The sequence below is a fragment of the Solea solea genome, chromosome 16 (genome assembly GCF_958295425.1).
Source record: "Solea solea chromosome 16, fSolSol10.1, whole genome shotgun sequence".
NCBI lineage: Eukaryota > Metazoa > Chordata > Actinopteri > Pleuronectiformes > Soleidae > Solea > Solea solea.
Window position 1 is genome coordinate 6,604,030 of NC_081149.1, and position 18,323 is coordinate 6,622,352.

General features: G+C 40.6%; 1 protein-coding gene across 1 annotated transcript in view; it reads left to right on the plus strand.

Annotated features, from left to right (window-relative positions):
- The window catches only part of col5a3a (collagen, type V, alpha 3a), an 81,117-nt gene extending 70,788 nt beyond the window's left edge, over positions 1–10,329 (plus strand). Inside the window, exons 61-67 of the mRNA XM_058653136.1 lie at positions 1,336–1,371; positions 1,823–1,876; positions 1,979–2,282; positions 3,273–3,385; positions 3,536–3,604; positions 6,890–7,123; positions 8,058–10,329. Coding sequence (XP_058509119.1) covers positions 1,336–1,371; positions 1,823–1,876; positions 1,979–2,282; positions 3,273–3,385; positions 3,536–3,604; positions 6,890–7,123; positions 8,058–8,204 — 957 coding nt within the window. The 3' untranslated portion in view covers positions 8,205–10,329. The remainder of the gene's footprint in view (positions 1–1,335; positions 1,372–1,822; positions 1,877–1,978; positions 2,283–3,272; positions 3,386–3,535; positions 3,605–6,889; positions 7,124–8,057) is intronic.
- The last annotated feature ends 7,994 nt before the right edge of the window (positions 10,330–18,323 follow it).

Sequence of the window (18,323 nt, forward strand, 5' to 3'; positions counted from 1 at the left end):
TTTCTGATGCTGTGTATGGTATTCATACTGACACTGAGTATCATTTCTGATACCAAGTATTGTATCGATTATGATAATCAGTATCGTATTGATTCTGATTTTGAGTATTGTATCAATAATAACTCTGACAATTATATTGTTTCTGATATTGAATATCATATTAATACCAATATTGAGTATTGTATCGACAATGATTCTGAGAATAATATCGTTTCTGGTACTGAGTATCGTATCGATACCGATGATGAGTGTCATTTCTGATACTGAGTATCGTATCGATACCGATGATGAGTGTCATTTCTGATACTGAGTATCGTATCGATACCGATGAGGATCAACATTTCTGATACTGAGTATCGCATTGATGCCAAAATTGAGTATTGTATCGACAATGATTCTGAGAATAATATTGTTTCTGATAATCAGTATCATATTGATTCTGATATTGAGTATTGTATCAATAATGACTCTGACAATTATATCGTTTCTGATACTGAGTATCGAATCAATACTCTTCTTGTATCGTATCGATACCATACTGATTTTCTGATATTGAGTATCATATCAATACTGATACTGAGTATTGTATCTATAGCAATAATGAGTATCAAATCGATACTGACTCTGAGAACTATATCATTTCTGATATTGAGTATCATATCAATACTGATACTGTGTATTGTATCTATAGCAATAATGAGTATCAAATCGATACTGACTCTGAGAACTATATCATTTCTCAGAGATACTGCTACTAAATATCTTATTGGCTCATTCATAATAGTGTTTACAGCTACGATAGATGCCATACGATGAGTGTTTCCATCTCTACTCCTCCACTATATGATCGGATCTATTCATATACCATTACTGTCCTATAAAAGCACCCGTACGACGGCACATTCATTCATTACCATAACCGTAAATGCAGGGTCACTGTGGTATTGAAACAATAATATTTAATGAGTACAATGAGAAACCTGTCAGGAGGAAAAACTCTATCGCTGACTGATGTTCAGCGCAATAAGGGATTATGAAAAGTGATTGCCATCTTGGATAAAGAGGAAGGGAAACTCATCTGTCTTCTCACAATGTTGTTGTGGAAATTCAGGTTGGAAGAAGATGCTGAAAGAGAGTTTAAAAAATTAGTTTGTTGAATTGTATTTTACTATCTGCTGCATCTTGTTTATGCAGATATAAATGTCACTCATACCGGGAATGCAAATTTTGGTATTAAAGATTCGTTGTAACAACAAACATACTGTTGAGAGTTTTACTTGCTTACTTGTGTAATAACACACTTTACAAGTTTAAATATTTTATTTTCCGTTTTAGGGGTCTATCGGTGAGAAAGGATCAAAGGGGGACATGGTGAGTCCAGTTATATGTCTTTGTTCTTTATATATTATGCTATTTCTACACTCAGGCCTCTGCTTTGTGAGCATTTGATGTGAAAGAGTGAAAAAAAGTGTGTTTGTTGGCTTAATCATTATGCTTTATTGTGTTTGCCACATGTCTTGGGAACTCAAAAGTATGCCGTTCAACCACTCCTTGTCCTGTGTGTGTGATTTTTTTCCGTTGGGTCCTTTTAATAGGATTTGGTTCTGGTGTGTGTGTGTGTGTGTGTGTGTGATGTACTGAAAACCACTATAGTTTGTCTTGAGGCTCTGACCACAGAGTGCTGATGCACAAAGCTGGATAATCCTATAAAGCAGCAGACATATCAGTCTGGATGAAGCTGGGGTTTAACGAAGTGGTGTGAGGGAGATTCCAGGTGAGCGCTAAATTGACACACAAAGTTCTGTCCTCTTTTGTACTCCAGGGTATCGTTGGCCCTCAAGGAGATCGAGGCCCTGCTGGAGCCCCAGGACTCCCGGTGAGTACATCTTGTGATCCACATCATGATCTTCTCAATGTGCCAACTTTATCCTCTTCCTCTCTCACTCACCTCTCACTCAACTCTCTGTGCTACATTCAGGGACCCCCGGCAACAATGATTGAGCCACTGCCTCTCAGGGACGGCCGGCGAAAGAAAAGACGGCACTCCGAGCGGGCAGCAGGAGCAGACCCATCTGGGCAGGAGGAGGAGGTGCATCCGGACATGGAGGAGTTCCTCCAGGGAGATCAGCCTCTCGAGGACCCAGAGGGAATGGAAGAAGTATTTGCTTCTCTCTCGTCTATGAAGAATGACGTGGAGTTGATGAGGAAGCCTTTGGGGACCTTCGAGAGCCCCGCTCGCACCTGCAAGGAGCTCATGATGGTTCAGCCCAGCTCCAAAGATGGTTAGCGAACACCTAATTCCACTTTAGAAGCTGTGTCTAAGAAAATCTCTCGTCTAGGAAATATTGGACTTGTGTCAGATATGCACCAGACATTCCCAAAACACTATCATTAATACACACACTCTGCAATTAATGATTCCTCATCATTTACAAATGTTACATTCAGTACACAGACTGTAATTTAAATGTGTTTTATTACATCTTAATACATTATTTTATGCTTATTTGAAGCTAATCACAAAACTTTCATAAAAAATTCCTCTCAGGCTATGTGCAGTACCATCATGGGCCACCAGGGGGCTGTCATACAGACTGTGGGAATCACTGATGTTGGTCTGGTCAGAGTGATGTTATTGCAGACATGTATATAAAGACAGACATTGCATTTCAAGCCAAAAATATTCCCGCTATGACAGCAGCCATTTTGTGCATCAGTGTCTGTGGAGACATGATTTTAAAGTTGAGTTGTTGCGCCAACAATCCCGAGTCTTAGCCAGTTTAGACATACATCAGTGATAATATAAGAATGAGCTAAAAGGTCAAAATCCATTTTTGGAAAATAAATGCTTTGTTTTGTGTTGACTTTGACTTTTGTAAGGCTACGTCTTTCATTTGTACGTATGTCACGTGACCCTTTAGGTGCCGTTTTTCACACAAGAAACAACAATGGTGAAATATAGGAGCAGTTATGAGACTGGAAGGTTTTTTTGTTTGCAAACTTGAGGCCAATAAGAATAATCGAGCAACGAATGCAATAAACTGCATCATAGTGTAGATTCAGCCTTAGCGCCTTCCACAAACATAAAGGATGCGGAGTTTGTGACCCATACTGCAGGCAGCCAGCAGGGGGCCATTGAGACGCTCTGGTTTCACGTTTGAGAAGAAGAAGAAGCCGTCCTGTCGTCATCCGTCTCTATAAACAGTCTCTGGCTGTTCCATGTTAACACCCGGTGTTGGATTGACACGTGTTCTCTTTTGTGCGCTCTGTAGGAGACTACTGGATAGATCCGAACCAAGGCTGTCACCGCGACTCCATCAAGGTCTACTGTAACTTCACCGCTGACGGAGAGACCTGTCTGTACCCTGACAAGAGGATTGAGATAGTAAGTCCTCCGGTGTCTTTCTGTCAGCCTGTACAAAGCCGACCTCATCATACAACATCAGAGCTCAGAACTGCCTTAATCCCTTGAGCCCTAAAATTTCACTCAACATCCTCCTTCTCTCCCTCTGTGTGTGTGTGTGTGTGTGTGTAGGTGAAATTAGCAGCGTGGAACAAAGAGAAGCCAGGAAGCTGGTACAGCCACTACAGGAAAGGCAAACAGGTACAAAAAAAACAACTCACCTCCTGTTATTAATTTTAGATGGCTCCTAATGCCAGGCAATCATTTCCAGCTAAAGTATTCACCCAGTTTCACAGGGACTTTGCAAAAACAAAGCTGCCAAATGCCCGGGGCCCCAAACTGAGCGGGGGCCCCCTGAGTACCTTAAGTTTCTTTTCAGATCTGCACTGAAGTCCAGACATTTTCCTGAAACTGACCAAAAGGGCTGGAAACTATGTGATGTCCACAAAAAATGTTTAAAAGAAGTTGCTCTGGGCTTTTCAGCACTGAAGTTATATTTCATGGTTTCAGACATTCACCTGTTGCATTCAGGCCTTATCCATATGGAAACAGAAACGGCCCTTTACCATCTTTTTATCTGTCTTTTTTTTTAAATGTTTCCCGTAAAAACGTTGCATCGTTTCAAGAAATGTCACGAGGCGCTGTAGTCCGTATGCCAGGCCTATAGGTGGTGCTGTCACGTTTACTACACAAATACACCAAAAACAGAGAACAAAGCCAGGGGGACTAAGGAAAGAAAATAAAAGTTATAAGAACAAACAAATAAGAGATAGCGACTGCGTAACTTTTTACGTGTATTATTTGTATACATGAAGTCGCAAGGGTCCCATTTTCTAACTTAAACTCATTTTTGGTATTGCCAACTATCTTATTTTTTTTAACTGGAAAAGGTTTTTCTCAACATTAACTGAATCTGAAGTTCATATAAAAGGAAAAAAAAACGTTTTATTCCACAAAAAGAAAAACATGGACTCAATTGCACGACTCGGGAGACGAAGTGAAAAATAAGCAAACTTTTATTTAAAAAAAAAAAAAACACTCCTAAGAGGGAAAAACTACACCTTATATTAAATGCTAACAGTGTGTGATTAGACCAACCTCTGTATAAACTATTAAAGGATAAACATTGTTGTGTTGTGGCTTTGCTCCAGTTTGATGTATCAGGCCCCCCCTCTTCCACTCTTTCACCCAGGGTCCCCAAACTTCCTCGTAACGCCTCTGTGTGTTGTTTGTGTGCATGATTGACAAGAATGTGTAGGCATTTGTGTGTGTGTGTGTGTGCACTTGACAACATTGTTAATTGTGGATTTGCTCGCTATGTAATTTGGTATTAATTCATTAGTCAATGTGCAATTAGAGAGGCAGATATTGTCAGCAGTTGCTCTCAGGAGTCAGAGCGACTCTCACAAAGTCACTGGCAGCTCCGCCGCATCGATTTGTATTCAGGGCAGCGAGCGCTCGGAGCGCCGCACCTGATCAGAGGTCTCACGACCCTCTCAGATAATCACAGAGCTGCCAGCACAACTACAATTCACCGAATTTCTCGCACAGAATGTTTTCGATTTTTTCTTCTTCGCCCCTAATATCCTTGCCGTCAACTTTATTTTCCCTGTCCCCTCTGATTCTGCGGAGATGTGGCTGTGACTTCTTTTTTCTTTTTGTATTATTCCTGCTGAGAAGAATTCCCCCTATAAACTCACTCGTTGGTAGATTGGTATTTGTGATTTAAAACACTTAGATAGATACATTAGAAACAAGGAATGCGCTGATTTATTAGGTGCTGCTATTGACCTCCCTGCAAATAAGACACTTGCTGATACAGACACTGAAAAAAAGTCTTAAATAAGTAGTTTTAAAAAGAGGCTAAAAGGCTCCAAATCATATTAAATGTTATCCCGGAAAAGTTTTTATTAAACTTCTGAATATTCAGACATAAAGTGAAGTAATAAAAATTTTTTTGTCTGTGTCTCATAGACTTTGATGGGTCAACAAATATTTATTCAAAATTGTAATTAGATTCAGTTTGGGTTTTGTGAAGTTGCCTGGGGGAGGCTGAATAATTGAGATGAAGCTGTGATTTCAAACAATGAAATTGGCAAAATTGTTAAGGCCCTTTTTTTGTTACTGTTGTTGTTGTTTTTTTCATTCATGATGGAAACAATTCTGTAAGTTAGCAGCCTTGGTTTAGAATGTACCGGATGATGTCATGTGGTAATGCTTGATCACATCATAAAAATCATAATTACAAACATTCTTCCATTAACCAAATCTGTTTTTAGCATCAGAATAATTGCAAATAAGAAATGGACGTAGTCTTCTATAGTTGGGAAAATTAAACGTAGGGTGGAAGTAACAGCTAACATCTAGGGGGCGACTGTTTGAATGCAATTCTGACATTCAGTAACACCTAAATGAATTTATCTAATTAAAAGCTAAGTTGTTTTCATTTAACTTCCTAACTTCAGTTTGAATAACTGAAGTATTTTGTCTTTAATCTGAGAAGTTAACCCTTTAACACCGATGACGCGTTTGCGCAAGCGCACTCTGCATGACCGTAATTATGCGACGGTTAGTGCTAGCGGAAAAATTCCAACGATTTCTGAAAGCTGAGAAGTTGCCAACGTCAATGCGGACGTGTGGTTATTACGGTAATTTCACTCTCGCTGTTGCAGGAAGCCGGCGAATCAGCTTCTTTGTCACCAGAAAGGGAAAAAGTGGGAAAAGCTTCTGTACATAATTACATTTTTGGGCCTGAGAGAGACAAAAAGTAATTTCTTTTTATTTTAACCATGTGTTAAACTGTTCATATTTCAAATTTAACATACAAAATCTGTTGTGCATGTACAACTGCAGTGTTTTTCTAAATAAATCTTTTCGTTTTTCTTCATTTTAAATTGTTAAAACAGTATTTTCAGTATTTTTAAATTGTAAATGACTGATTTTGGAAAAATAGCCTAAATCACTTAGTTACAGGACATGTTCTGGTCCTTTTATCGTTAAAATAAGCACCAAAAATGTCCAGACGGACATTTTGGACATTGGGTTAGGTGTTAAAGGGTTAAGCCTTTAACACCTAAGCCTCAAAATCTCCATCTGGACTTTTTTTGTCCCTAGTTTTAAGCTTAAAAGGGCCAGAAAAAGTCCTGTAAGTAAGTGCTTTTGCCCATTTTTCCGGAGTAACTTGCAATATCTAGCAGTTATTTACAATTTACTGCCATGTTAAAACGGTGTATTTTTCGTGTAAAATTACCGTAAAAACCAACTTCTCGGCTTTCAGAAACTGTTGGAATGTTTCCGATGCACATACTGTCCCGTAATTACGGTAATGCAAAGTGCACTTGCATTGTTGTCTGCGATAATATGCGGTGTTAATGTCTCAATCACTAGATTCATCTCCTCTTCCACAGACAGATATTTGTTGATTGTCTCCCTCACTGTGTGGACATTAACATTCTCCGTCTGCCTCTGTGTGTCCGTGTCGTCCAGTTCTCCTACAGTGACAGAGATGGAAACCCTGTCCATGTAGTTCAGCTGACCTTCCTCAAACTACTGAGTGCCACGGCCACGCAGAGCTTCACCTACACCTGCCAGAACTCGGCCGGTTGGTTTGACAGCACGTCCCGCTCTTATCAGCGCGCCCTCCGCTTCCGGGGCAGCAACGACGAGGAGCTGACGCACGCCAAGAGCCCGTTCATCACCGCCGTGCATGATGGATGTCAGGTCAGTTGCCAGGGATGGAGACGAGAGCTGGCCACACAGGACATGGCTCTATCTTGTTTGGTGATTCAGTAGTGGCTGATTACCAAATTATTGACTGGAATATAGTGTTATTTCTGTTGTATTTAGAAGTTAATTTGTTTATATATATAAGGAAAACTAATATTTCAGTCAGAAATTTAAGCATTTTAATTAATTAATTAATTAATTAAATAAATTCAAAGTTCAGTCAGTCAGTAGCGAGGTTTCTATTAAAATCTACAGCAAACTGTATCTAAACCAGCAATTTTGAGGCAAGAAAGTCCACTTCCATCCACTGATGTGAAGTGAATATTGGGAGTCAGTTCACCAAGAAAAAGCAGTAGGTGGCGCTAAAGTCCACAGACCGACAAGTTGGTGCAAAATAAATGTAGAACGTGGACGAAGATTAAGAAAAGAACAGAAAGATCAAAGATCTCACTACCTATGTTTCCCTTTTAATGCGCACATTTTAAAACCAATGAAGTCCCACCTACTGTGGTCAGTGCATTTCTCTGTGGGCAGGTTTAGGGTTAGACTAGTTAACCCTACACTAGCATTGACAACACAGATATTAAACATTATTAAATAAAATAAAAACACAACCTTTCTTTTTTATTGCATGTTTGGAGACAGTGAAACATCACATTTTGACATCAAATCCACGATCATCAGCGTTAGTGGTTGGTTTCCGTTTCAACTACATTTTAAATCCAGCGTTACTAGCGTTAGCTTAGCGTTAATGTGTGTATGTGTTTCTCGTGGTTTCTTTTTCTTCCGTAACTTTAACATTAACCTCACCTGTAGATCTTTGTCACATCGACTTTATTTTTATGTACTTAACATCTCGTCTTCGTCAGTGAAAAAGGGTTGATGACGGACATTTTTTTCGTTAATCTCTCTCTCCCCCCTCCTCTAGTTCCGCAAAGGTCAGGAAAGGACCGTCCTCCAGATCGACTCCCCCTCGGCAGAACTGCTCCCCATCATCGATGTGGCCGCGGCCGACTTTGGCGGCGGCCAGCAGAAGTTTGGATTCGAGGTCGGACGAGTTTGCTTCAATGGTTAACGTTCATGCGGAACCTGAACGGCAAGTTTTTCATCAAAAAAAAAAAAAGAAAGAAAAGAAAAGAAACTGGACTTTGACCACTTTTGCCGCCCCGAGCAATATTTATTACACTCATGTTCATGTATGTGGTGGGTTTGTGGTATTTAAGACTCTTCGACAGCCAATGGCATCGGCTTCACAGCAGCGAGGAGAAGGAGGAGGACACGCAGCAGTGGCCACAAAGCACATTCACCAAAGGGAAAAGTTCCAGTTCAACATATTTAATTCTCTATTTTGTTTTTTTTGTTTTTTTTTTCCTCACTCTTTTTTTGAATGTTCACGAGGACCAGCGCCACTCGACGGCGATCGCTCGTGGAACACGATGCGGTCCGTCCTCCGGCGGGTACGAGTCGGTTAAAAGTGGGACTCCTCAGATCACGGATGAACTCGTTGCTACCTAATGTTTTACAAAGACTTTGGACTGAATGAATCAGAGGCGTCCTCATCGGCTCATTTGCATGTGCAGATTTCTCCCGTAATGACAATCGCATAAGTAGTCGTGCACTAGTCTGGCATATTAATTCCACACAAGCCCGCCGTAATTAATTTCCTGTGTGCAGGAATGATAAATTGTCCTTTTTACCCTTCAACTGCAGTTTTCTCATTGAATTAGCTTGATTAGTATTCAATCGGCGTAGCTAGTTACTGAACCCGACACTTACTTGAATGGATAAGGCTGTTTCCTTTATTGGACGGCTTCCCACCGCGGGTTTGATAATAAGCTTTTTTTTCGAGTCCTCCGTGTTTCCACACACTGCAGTTTCTCCATGTGTCACTTTCACATTCACACGTGTTTTTTCTTTTACTGCAGCACGTACCTGCGGTGACATACCTCAGCATGTAGGTTGGGGACATTTCAGGGCAAGAATTAAGAGCAAGCTCATCACTTACACAGAGACATAAAAAAAGAAGGCGTTTCGTAATTGCTGACAAATCCTGGTTTCTCCACTCTTCTGCCCTGCTCAGACTCTCTGTTCGGTTGACATGATTTGCTCTTCAGTGGTGCTAAAGAAGATTGTGTTATTTTTGTGTGTGTTTGTGTGTGTGTGTCTCTGTGGGCAGAATTATGACAGGACAGGAGAGGAGAGGAGAGGAGAGGGAGAAGGGTTATTGCTCCTCCAGCAGCATGAAAAACAGCCACAAGCTTCAAACTAGTCTTCTGTTTGACAAGAGTATTACGGCCTTACTGAAGTAAAAACATATTTAAGTCATAATATATCAGGAAAAAAGTCATATGAACACCTTTTTTTCTTTAGTGGCAAACACCGCTGACACCATACAGCTTGAGTTAATCCATAAGTATCCATATGCTGAAGTGTAACTTAAGCTCAGATTTAGCAAGAAAATAATATTACAACCTTTTCCTTGTAATATTACAACTTTTTTTCTTCAGTATGAGCCTCATTTTACTTCTGTGTGTTTTGTTTTTCTGCACATAAGAGCGATGTTATCGCTGCCTGTAAAGGAGAATCTCCACTAATACGCTATACACACGTACACTAGATAGCTAGTTGGACAGCTGTTGAAAAGGTTATCGCAACAGAAATCATCCAATCATTTAATATCGATAATCATCATGTTAAAAATGTTCAGATGAATCTATACTTCTGTGTCCAGGCGATAATTATTGCGATAATTGTCCGACAAAGATAGATGTTTTGGCTCCTGAGAGAAAGTCGACTTATGACAAACTCCACCATCAAACATTTCTCAAATGTGAGGTTTTTTTTAAAAAGATAATTATCGCGATAACGGTCCGATGTAAAGACGGAAGTCTTCGCTCTAAAGTGAAAGTTAGAGAAACAATTTTAATGTGGTTTTTAATGAGTAAAACTGTAGTAAAACATGGAGAGACGACGTTAAATGTTCGCTCGATGCATAAACACGACGTTGACATTGATCTCCATTAGCAATTCAAACTCTTCTCCTCCTGTCCCGTCCTGCGCTGCCCCTCCTGTGTATATTGTTGTTGTACTAATTTTATATAGTGTACAGTTATTCTGAGGACTTTATGAGCAATAATAACCTGTTGCCGAATATGGAAAAAAACCCAAATGTATTTGTGCGAATAAAACAAAAATGAAAGAAAAAAGAAATGGTCCCGTCGTGCTTTTCCCTCGATGTCCAGAGTGTGATGAGCAAACAAGGATCTCCCATTACCAACTAGTTCTGCAACATTCGCTCAACAAGCCTGCAATCAGCGTCCCCCCACGCAGCTGATGTTATCAACCCTGATTTGCTCCACACTTCATTTATTTCAATTAGTCCCCGTTTCAGTCCTCGAGAGGGAAGGTGGGGAGGAAAAGGAAGGATGGGAGGATGGATGGAGGGCGAGAACAAGAGAGGAGGCATGACGGGAGAAGATGCAGCTGCTCCGTTTGGCAAGCGGTGCTCGTTTGCCGCGCGGCGCATCCGCTCGCGGCAGACAAAAAGAAATGGCGGAATGCTCCGATGGCAATTTCTTTGCTTTCTTTTTTTTTTTTATCTGATAATTTCATTATATCCCCGTATACACTCTGTCTCTGTGTCGTTTCTGTCGTTACCAAACACAGACAGTAATTGCTTTCTGCTCTGCTCTGCTCACACACACACACACACACACACACACACACTGTAAAGCTTGCTCTCTCATACATACTGAAGTACAAGGCACTCATCCCCTTTGGGGCCCGATTGTTCAAGGTTAGCATCAATAGATGAAGGTTACCGTGTTAGTCCCCTCCCCCCCCCCCCCCTTCCTTTCTACTATGTTCCACCATTTGAATTTTAACCACACTAAGCTCTTGACCAGGAAAGGTCATCTGTCGCCACTATCTCATGATAATGATAAAGCGGGAGAGCCGTGCGTGTGACTGTCAACGTGGTTTTTTCCACAGTATTCTGCCCCCCCCCCCCATTACCGTGACACGGCGTCTGCACCGTTGTGAAACAACAGCATTTCTGTATTTCTGCAAAGGTACGTACGACTGTTATCTCTGTTAAAGCGACACAGTGTGGGATTTCAACCTTTGAAGAAGATTATCTTGATGATACAAGACTGGACTAGTAGCTGCAGTAGGTAAATCTTCAGGTCATTATAATGTTTTGTGATGGAAGCTCTCTGGCCTAAGCCCCTCCCACTAGATGAGCGCATGCAGTGTGAACAAATGACAATGTTCACACTGCATGTGCGTCTCGTGCACTTATTATGTACATTGTCTGACTCTCTTTTTTTTGTTTGACTCTAAACTTTAGGATTTTTTACAGTGTAAAGGCAGTGGTTTACTCGCGAGTCCTGTAGTATCCCACTTCACCATCGGGTGGTGGTACAAGTCTGGACGTGGGAAATATGACGCATTCCTGAAGAAGAGAACGATGCTACAGCTCCCTTGGACACGTCGGGTTTGAAACCAGGGCCTTAAAGCAGTCATTCCCAAAGCTAGAAACCTTTGACCTTTTCCCCAAAGGGATGTGGACATGCAGCTGCTGAGGAGAACAACCAACAGGAGGCGCCCTCCCTCCCCCTCCGTCTCTCTGAACTGTCTTTTAATTGACCAACGTCTCTGTCACAGGCAAGTTTTCCCCAGAGATGGACACAGAAGAGTCTAAAGGAGGTAGGAAATGAATTGATTTACCTTAATTATCTTAATTTTTCAGTTTAACCCTTAGAACACGGAGCATTTTGGCTGCTTCTTTCCATTTCTATGTTCAAACGTAAAAACTATACAAACACACCTGAGCAAAAAGTACCCAAAATGTTTAAAAATCTGACTAACTTTGTAAAATTTGGAAATAGGTGATTTCTGCACAATTATTGTTAGTTTGTATCGTTACTAAAAATGTGATATAAAATGAATCATTGACTTTGACTCGACAACACATAAGAACACGAACATTTTTTACATTGTATATTTAGTAGTGATATTAAGTAGCGATAATTGTGCACAAAAGAGAGACTTTAAGCCGAACTTTGAAACTGTGACATATTTCCAAATTTCGCATATCTGATATTATGTACTTGGTGAAAATGAAAAAAAAACAAAAAACAATAATAATATTATTATTATATTTTAGGTCCAGTGTGTAAGAATTATTAATTGACATCTAATGGTGAGAGACAACTGACGGTGTCAGAAAACTACGGTGGCCCTCACAATACAGAAACGCTTCCTGCTTCTACATTGGTTTATGTGGGCGGAGCTATTCTTCATAAACTTAATTTCTTTTAAACATCAAATCAGCTTTCAGTAGAACCTAAAAGCAAGGCCTCTCCAAAAATGACATGTAATTGTCTTGTTCTAACTACAAAGCTGTAAGATGTGTATTTGAAAGCAATTGCACATGAATATAAAAAAACTTACGGAGACTGTGTTAAATTTCTGCCTCCATATTACAGAGGGGAGCTTTAAACAGGTGTAAAACACACTCTCCGTTCTCCGAGTTAAGAACGGAGAAAAAGGGAAATAATGTCACACAGACACAGACGCTGATTGTGGATCTCGGTGCTTGTGACAAACTCTGTATTCTGTGCTGAAAGAGAGTGGAAAAAACAAATGACTTGAAATGTTGTTGTTTTTTTCCCCCCTGTGTAAAAACCCTGTAATTAAAAAAAACAAAACAAAAACGACACAGAAAAACGACATCTCCTTCCATTCAACTCGAGATAAGAGAAAGAACGCACACACACACACACACACACACACAGGCTGCTGTCCGCCGTGTTTCTAAATCACTGTAATGTTTGCCCGAACCCTTGGCTTACATCAACTGCTCTCTGCAAAGATTCCGTTTTTATTGTTATATATTATGATTTTATGATGATGATAAAACCCATTTGATTTGATACGGAAGAGGTCGAGGGCGCGATCATTAAGAGCACAGAGGGACAGTTTTATTGAAGAGGAAATATTGCTTTCTGAATTATTATTTAAACAAACTGATACGCGGAAACACAAGCTATCGACGGCGAGCGCGACCTTTGTCCGTCGATGTCCAAACATCTGTCATTTATCAGTTTACTGTATGTGGTGGTTCTGCATATTCAGTGTGTTAAATATAGTAAACAATATTCAGCACTTTTCCTGTTTGGAGGGAGAACTGGGACGCACGCGGTTTACCTGTTGTTGTGCTGTGAATGAGGACGACGGACAAAAATAACATTCTAACTGTGTGCTACAGTTTTAATGTTTTCACCCAAAATATTCCATTATCCGTTTGCTGGTAGGAATCTAGGTTTTCATTTCAGCGTTTTAAATATTTCACTCTTGCGAGTAAAAGTGAAAAACGTGACGCGTGTTGTCACATTTGTGGTTGGTGGTAATGTGTTTTTTGGGTTTTTGTTTTTTTCTTTTAAACAAAAAACTGAGTAGATTTTCTTGTATTTGTTTGAATAGTTTATTAGAATAATGCAACATCGTTCAACATTTGAGTTTAAATTAAAATGATTAACTTATAAACTTATGTTCAGTCAAGACAACATGGAAGATTAGCTTTGAAGATTAGTGTTAATTTCTTGGTCAGTTTAAATACTGATAACTCGTGATATTAGGTGGAAATTTCATAACTCGTTCATTCATGTTTAAGAACATTAAACAAATAAGTAACAATGACTTTAAGGTCATAAGATATAACAATAAATTCACAATTCTTTCCTTTGTCGTTTTCCCCTTTTCTTCTGTTTTAGTTTAGATTAGATCCATCATGTGTAATATTTCTCTATATAACTTATCGCTTTGTATTTTTATTTTTATATTAATTTGTCACTCATGTATATATATATATATAAGTATATATATATACGTATATATATATACAGTATATATATACATATTTTTTTTACTCGTCGGAAACAAGATTTCCCGACTTTTCCTCCATTATCTGTGTTTTGTTACTCTGGAGATGCAAATTCCCCCCTCAATGTTGTGTTGTGTTGTGATGGACTATCTTCTTCAAAGTCACAGTGAGAAACGGACAAATAACACAGGCGCTCAGATTAAAGAGCGACAGAGAGATTCAGCAGGAAAATCGACGTTCCCCGGATCTCTGCAACATCTGTCCAAATCTGGATGTTGTGTCGGAACAGATAACGAAATTATTTTCCACACCACTGATGCTTGCACGAGTTTGGAGGCGGGGGAATCATTTGGTTCGACATGTAGCCGTACATTCTCACAGGCCTGTACACAGGTTGTGTTGGAATGTTGTGTTGATCTCGCACATTAGTGTGCGTGCCAGCACCTCTCCTGCCAAATCCCATCCACAGCTCCTTTATCTCGGAAAAAGGGTGGAGGGAGTCATTTCCGCAGATGCCTCCTCTATCAGAGGCGCTTATCGACAAAGCTAACATTAGTAAAGCAGTTTGAAGGAATGACTTGAGGCGAGGGAGGGCAACAGAAAACCCGCGGGCAGGTGGACGTGGAGGTTGGTGATGGTTCCAAAGCTCAAAGCCCCGTTGTGTCTGGCAGAGTGTCAGATGATAATCTGGCAGACAGAGAGCCGAGATTCAAGCACTCAAACACCCACGCCACATCCGACAAACACACACACATACACACCTCACACCACAGCATCCACAACACACATTTTTAAAGCCTGTTTGACATCATCAATTTCATCATACATGTTATTTGTCCTATTTGGTAACCGTAAAATATAAAGCCAAACCTCTGATCACACGTTGGTAATCCCGGAGGATCTTAACATCCTAGGCTGACGTTCTCATGATCCTTTTGTCTTTGGATCATACATTTCCGATGCATGATCACAAATTTGACAACGACGCCACGTTTGTTGGCTCTCCAGGAAACACCTGAGCTCTCTCCCATCAGACCTAAGCATCCCCTCACTAACTCGTTAGCGTTGTGTTATCGTGCTCTTCTTAGACGGATACTTCACACCGTACTGGACAACATAGAAGACAACACAACAGACAACAAAGGAGGATGTCCAGCAGCTCTTTTTTCCTGCTCGGTTTGTGGCTGTTTGTCTCAAAAAGACTTCAAGCTTTTTTATGGAAATAGACTGCGGGCGTTGAAGAAACACCGGTCTCAAGAGAGTGACGCTTTTCTGTCGCCCAATCAGCCGACTGTCTGGGCAGACCTGGTCTACCCCAAGTGAAGGGTGCCAAAGAATGGAACTTTGGGGCTGGTTATTTTGGTACTATTGTACCAAACCAAACAGTAACCCTGTAAAGTGATACAATTCTCTTATCTGACTTCACTGGGTAATGTCTTACTAATCGCCTGAGTAAATGAGAGTGATTGAAAAAGAAAAATTAGGTTTCAAATGATCTAAATGTCAGCATCATTCTCTGCTCTGAGACGATGGGGAGGTGGGGCGTGTCCACTAAAGGACCTGAACACTCTCTCACACACACACACACACACACACATACTGGTCTACATAGTGGCTTTAGTGGGGACCAAAGTCCACAAACATCTCTATTTGCTATAGTGTTTTGTGCAGAATATAAAGATTTAAGAGATAAGTCCACAAAGACTGAGTTATATATATCAGAGAAGCTCGGATCCTTTCAATAGTAAAAAAAAAAATATATTATGGAAACAGCTATCAATTTTACACGATCAAAGCAATAAAAACATGTACAATAAACAAGATATTTATGTGATATAAAGGTTTTCTGAATGTCATAGTGTGTCTCAAAATAGTGAGAGTAATGTGTCGTATTTTAGTCCAGTGTTCTCGCACACAAAAGGTGTACGCAACCTGGAAAACCAGTGTAAGTTTATCCTGAACTGCTGATTCACTGTGCTAATCTGTTGCCATCACGCTGTCTTCTATGCTCCCTTTGAGTGTGTTTTATGGTGGTGATCCACCTCTGTCATCGTATGAATAAACCTGGACCTATTTCCTGGAATTTACTGTGGATGTGCACAGCGCCGCTTCCTGCCAAAATGGCGTCATTTTGGTTCATGATGCGATTGCGTGACGTCCGCCACCTGAGCTCCATGGGTTTAATCAGCGTTGTGTGCACTGATGTGATGATATAATAGATATTTATTCACATTTAAAAGTTACACACTAAAGGAAATGTAAAAGGAGGCAGTCCAAGTCAGTAGTGGCGTCTCAGTTACCAGAGTGTGTGTGTGTGTGTGTGTGTGTGTGTGTGGGGGGGGGGTTGGCACAGCTGTTCATAAATCCACAGCTATAATGAAGAAACTTCACCCCGGTCAGGAAAACTGGACACGCAGTCACAGGCTCTGCGTCTGTGTGTGTTTGTTGTGTATGATTTGATTTGATTTGTTAGTGAGTGAGAGTAAGTGAAGGAGGGAGTGTGTGAGAGAGAGATAGTGGTAGCTGTATGACCCCATCGCTCAATAGAGATGATTTTTCCCCATAAATCAGACGAGGCAGCGAGGCAGAGAGCGTGCGAGACACAGAGAGCAAGTGATTCAGCCGTGGTAGTTCACTGGCTCAGACCTCAGTCGAGAAGCAAGGGAAACTAATCGTTTCCACTCACCCCGATGAGTCTGGCTGCTCTCGTCTCGTCTGTGTCCTGAATGCAAAGAAATCTTCGTCCTCTCTCTCTCGCTCTCTCCCTCCCCCTCCTCTCTCCTTCCTTCCACTCTCCTGCTCCTTCCCTCTCCATTTCCTCCATTCTCCCTCTCTGAATGATCCATGCGCCCTGTCCTGTATCAGCTCCTGACACGCTTGTTATTCCATCACAAAGAATCAGACGTGGCAGCATTTCATGGACAGCTGGACGCTTTTCATAAATCTTGCAGGGCAGAGCTGAACTGCAGAGGTAGCAGTGAGTCGGTTGTGTGTCAGACCAGGTAGAAATTGGTATTTTAAGAGAGATGCTCAGGCAAACTGTCTTGTTCGGGGTGTTGAGTGTGCAGGAAATCATAAAGAGTCTGGAGGAAGTGTGCATTTTCTGTCACTTGTACATAATTGCGAATGCAGGGAAAAAAATCTCTCTGTACTTACACCAGCAAAACTAGATAAGGCCTATAGTAATAACTGTGCCTGCTGAAAGGAGTAAAGCACATTCCTCTGTCTGCAGTTATCAATGAATCTGGCGACGTTTGAATTATGCTTTTGTGTGTTTCACATTGATGAGCACAATCAGGCCCGGGCTCGGCTACTCTTTAATAATTCACAACCAACCTGAAACACGAGGCAATATTCTGAATCTGCAGTTGGGAATTTTTTTTTTTTTTTTGCAGTCACTAGTTTTTCCTCCATCTACGTCTTTCTCGATAACTGATTTGCTCTTTCAACCTAGTTTCCCCCTCGTTCTTCATATAGCGTTATATAATATGGTCACGCGGTGGAGCTGAAAACACTTTATGTCTTTCAGATGCAGAACAACTACTCACAGTTGTTTAGACTTGTTCTGAAAATAAATGTGTGATAGATTAATTATCCCCGCTGCTTTTGCGACATGATTTGATTTCAAATTTTTCATTAAAAATGGATGTAGTTTCAGGGGTTCGGAAAGTGAAGCCAATGATAGTGTGTAAGAAAATGAGCCTACTTCTCAACTGATTGATGAGTTTAGCAAACAAATACCTGATGATTTTATAGTTTCAGGTCTTTCGAGGCACATGGCAAGTCATTTACTAAGGCGCGCCAAACCTGTGTCGTGCACCAGCAACGACATTCCATTAATCTATCTGTTATAAATCCAACGATTCAATTCACAGGCTTCAAAACTGGCAGGTGACTCACCAAGGGCACCGGTGTGTGCCGTGCCAAATTTGAAATTGTTTAGATGAGAATTGCATATTGGTCTTGATGTTGGTTGCTGCACAAGTAGATAAAGTAGAGTTTGTACGGTGTAATTGACTTCTAGTAAAGTCCAATAGGTGCACATGTATGCACACTTGGATAAGTAACAAGAAATACTGTATGCACATATTACAGATATTTGAGGGAATAATACGAGGTTTAAAAAAAAAGAAAAAAGAAATGAGTAGGAGGCACCAAAACAACCCATGAGGGCTTGTTGTGTGGCTCTCCTGTTGCAAGACATCATAAAAAACATTAAAAGTTATTACAACAACAACAAAAATCATAAAAAGGCTGAAGAAATCAGAAACCAAACAGGTAGATTTCCTGTAGGACAGTGAGAGTGGG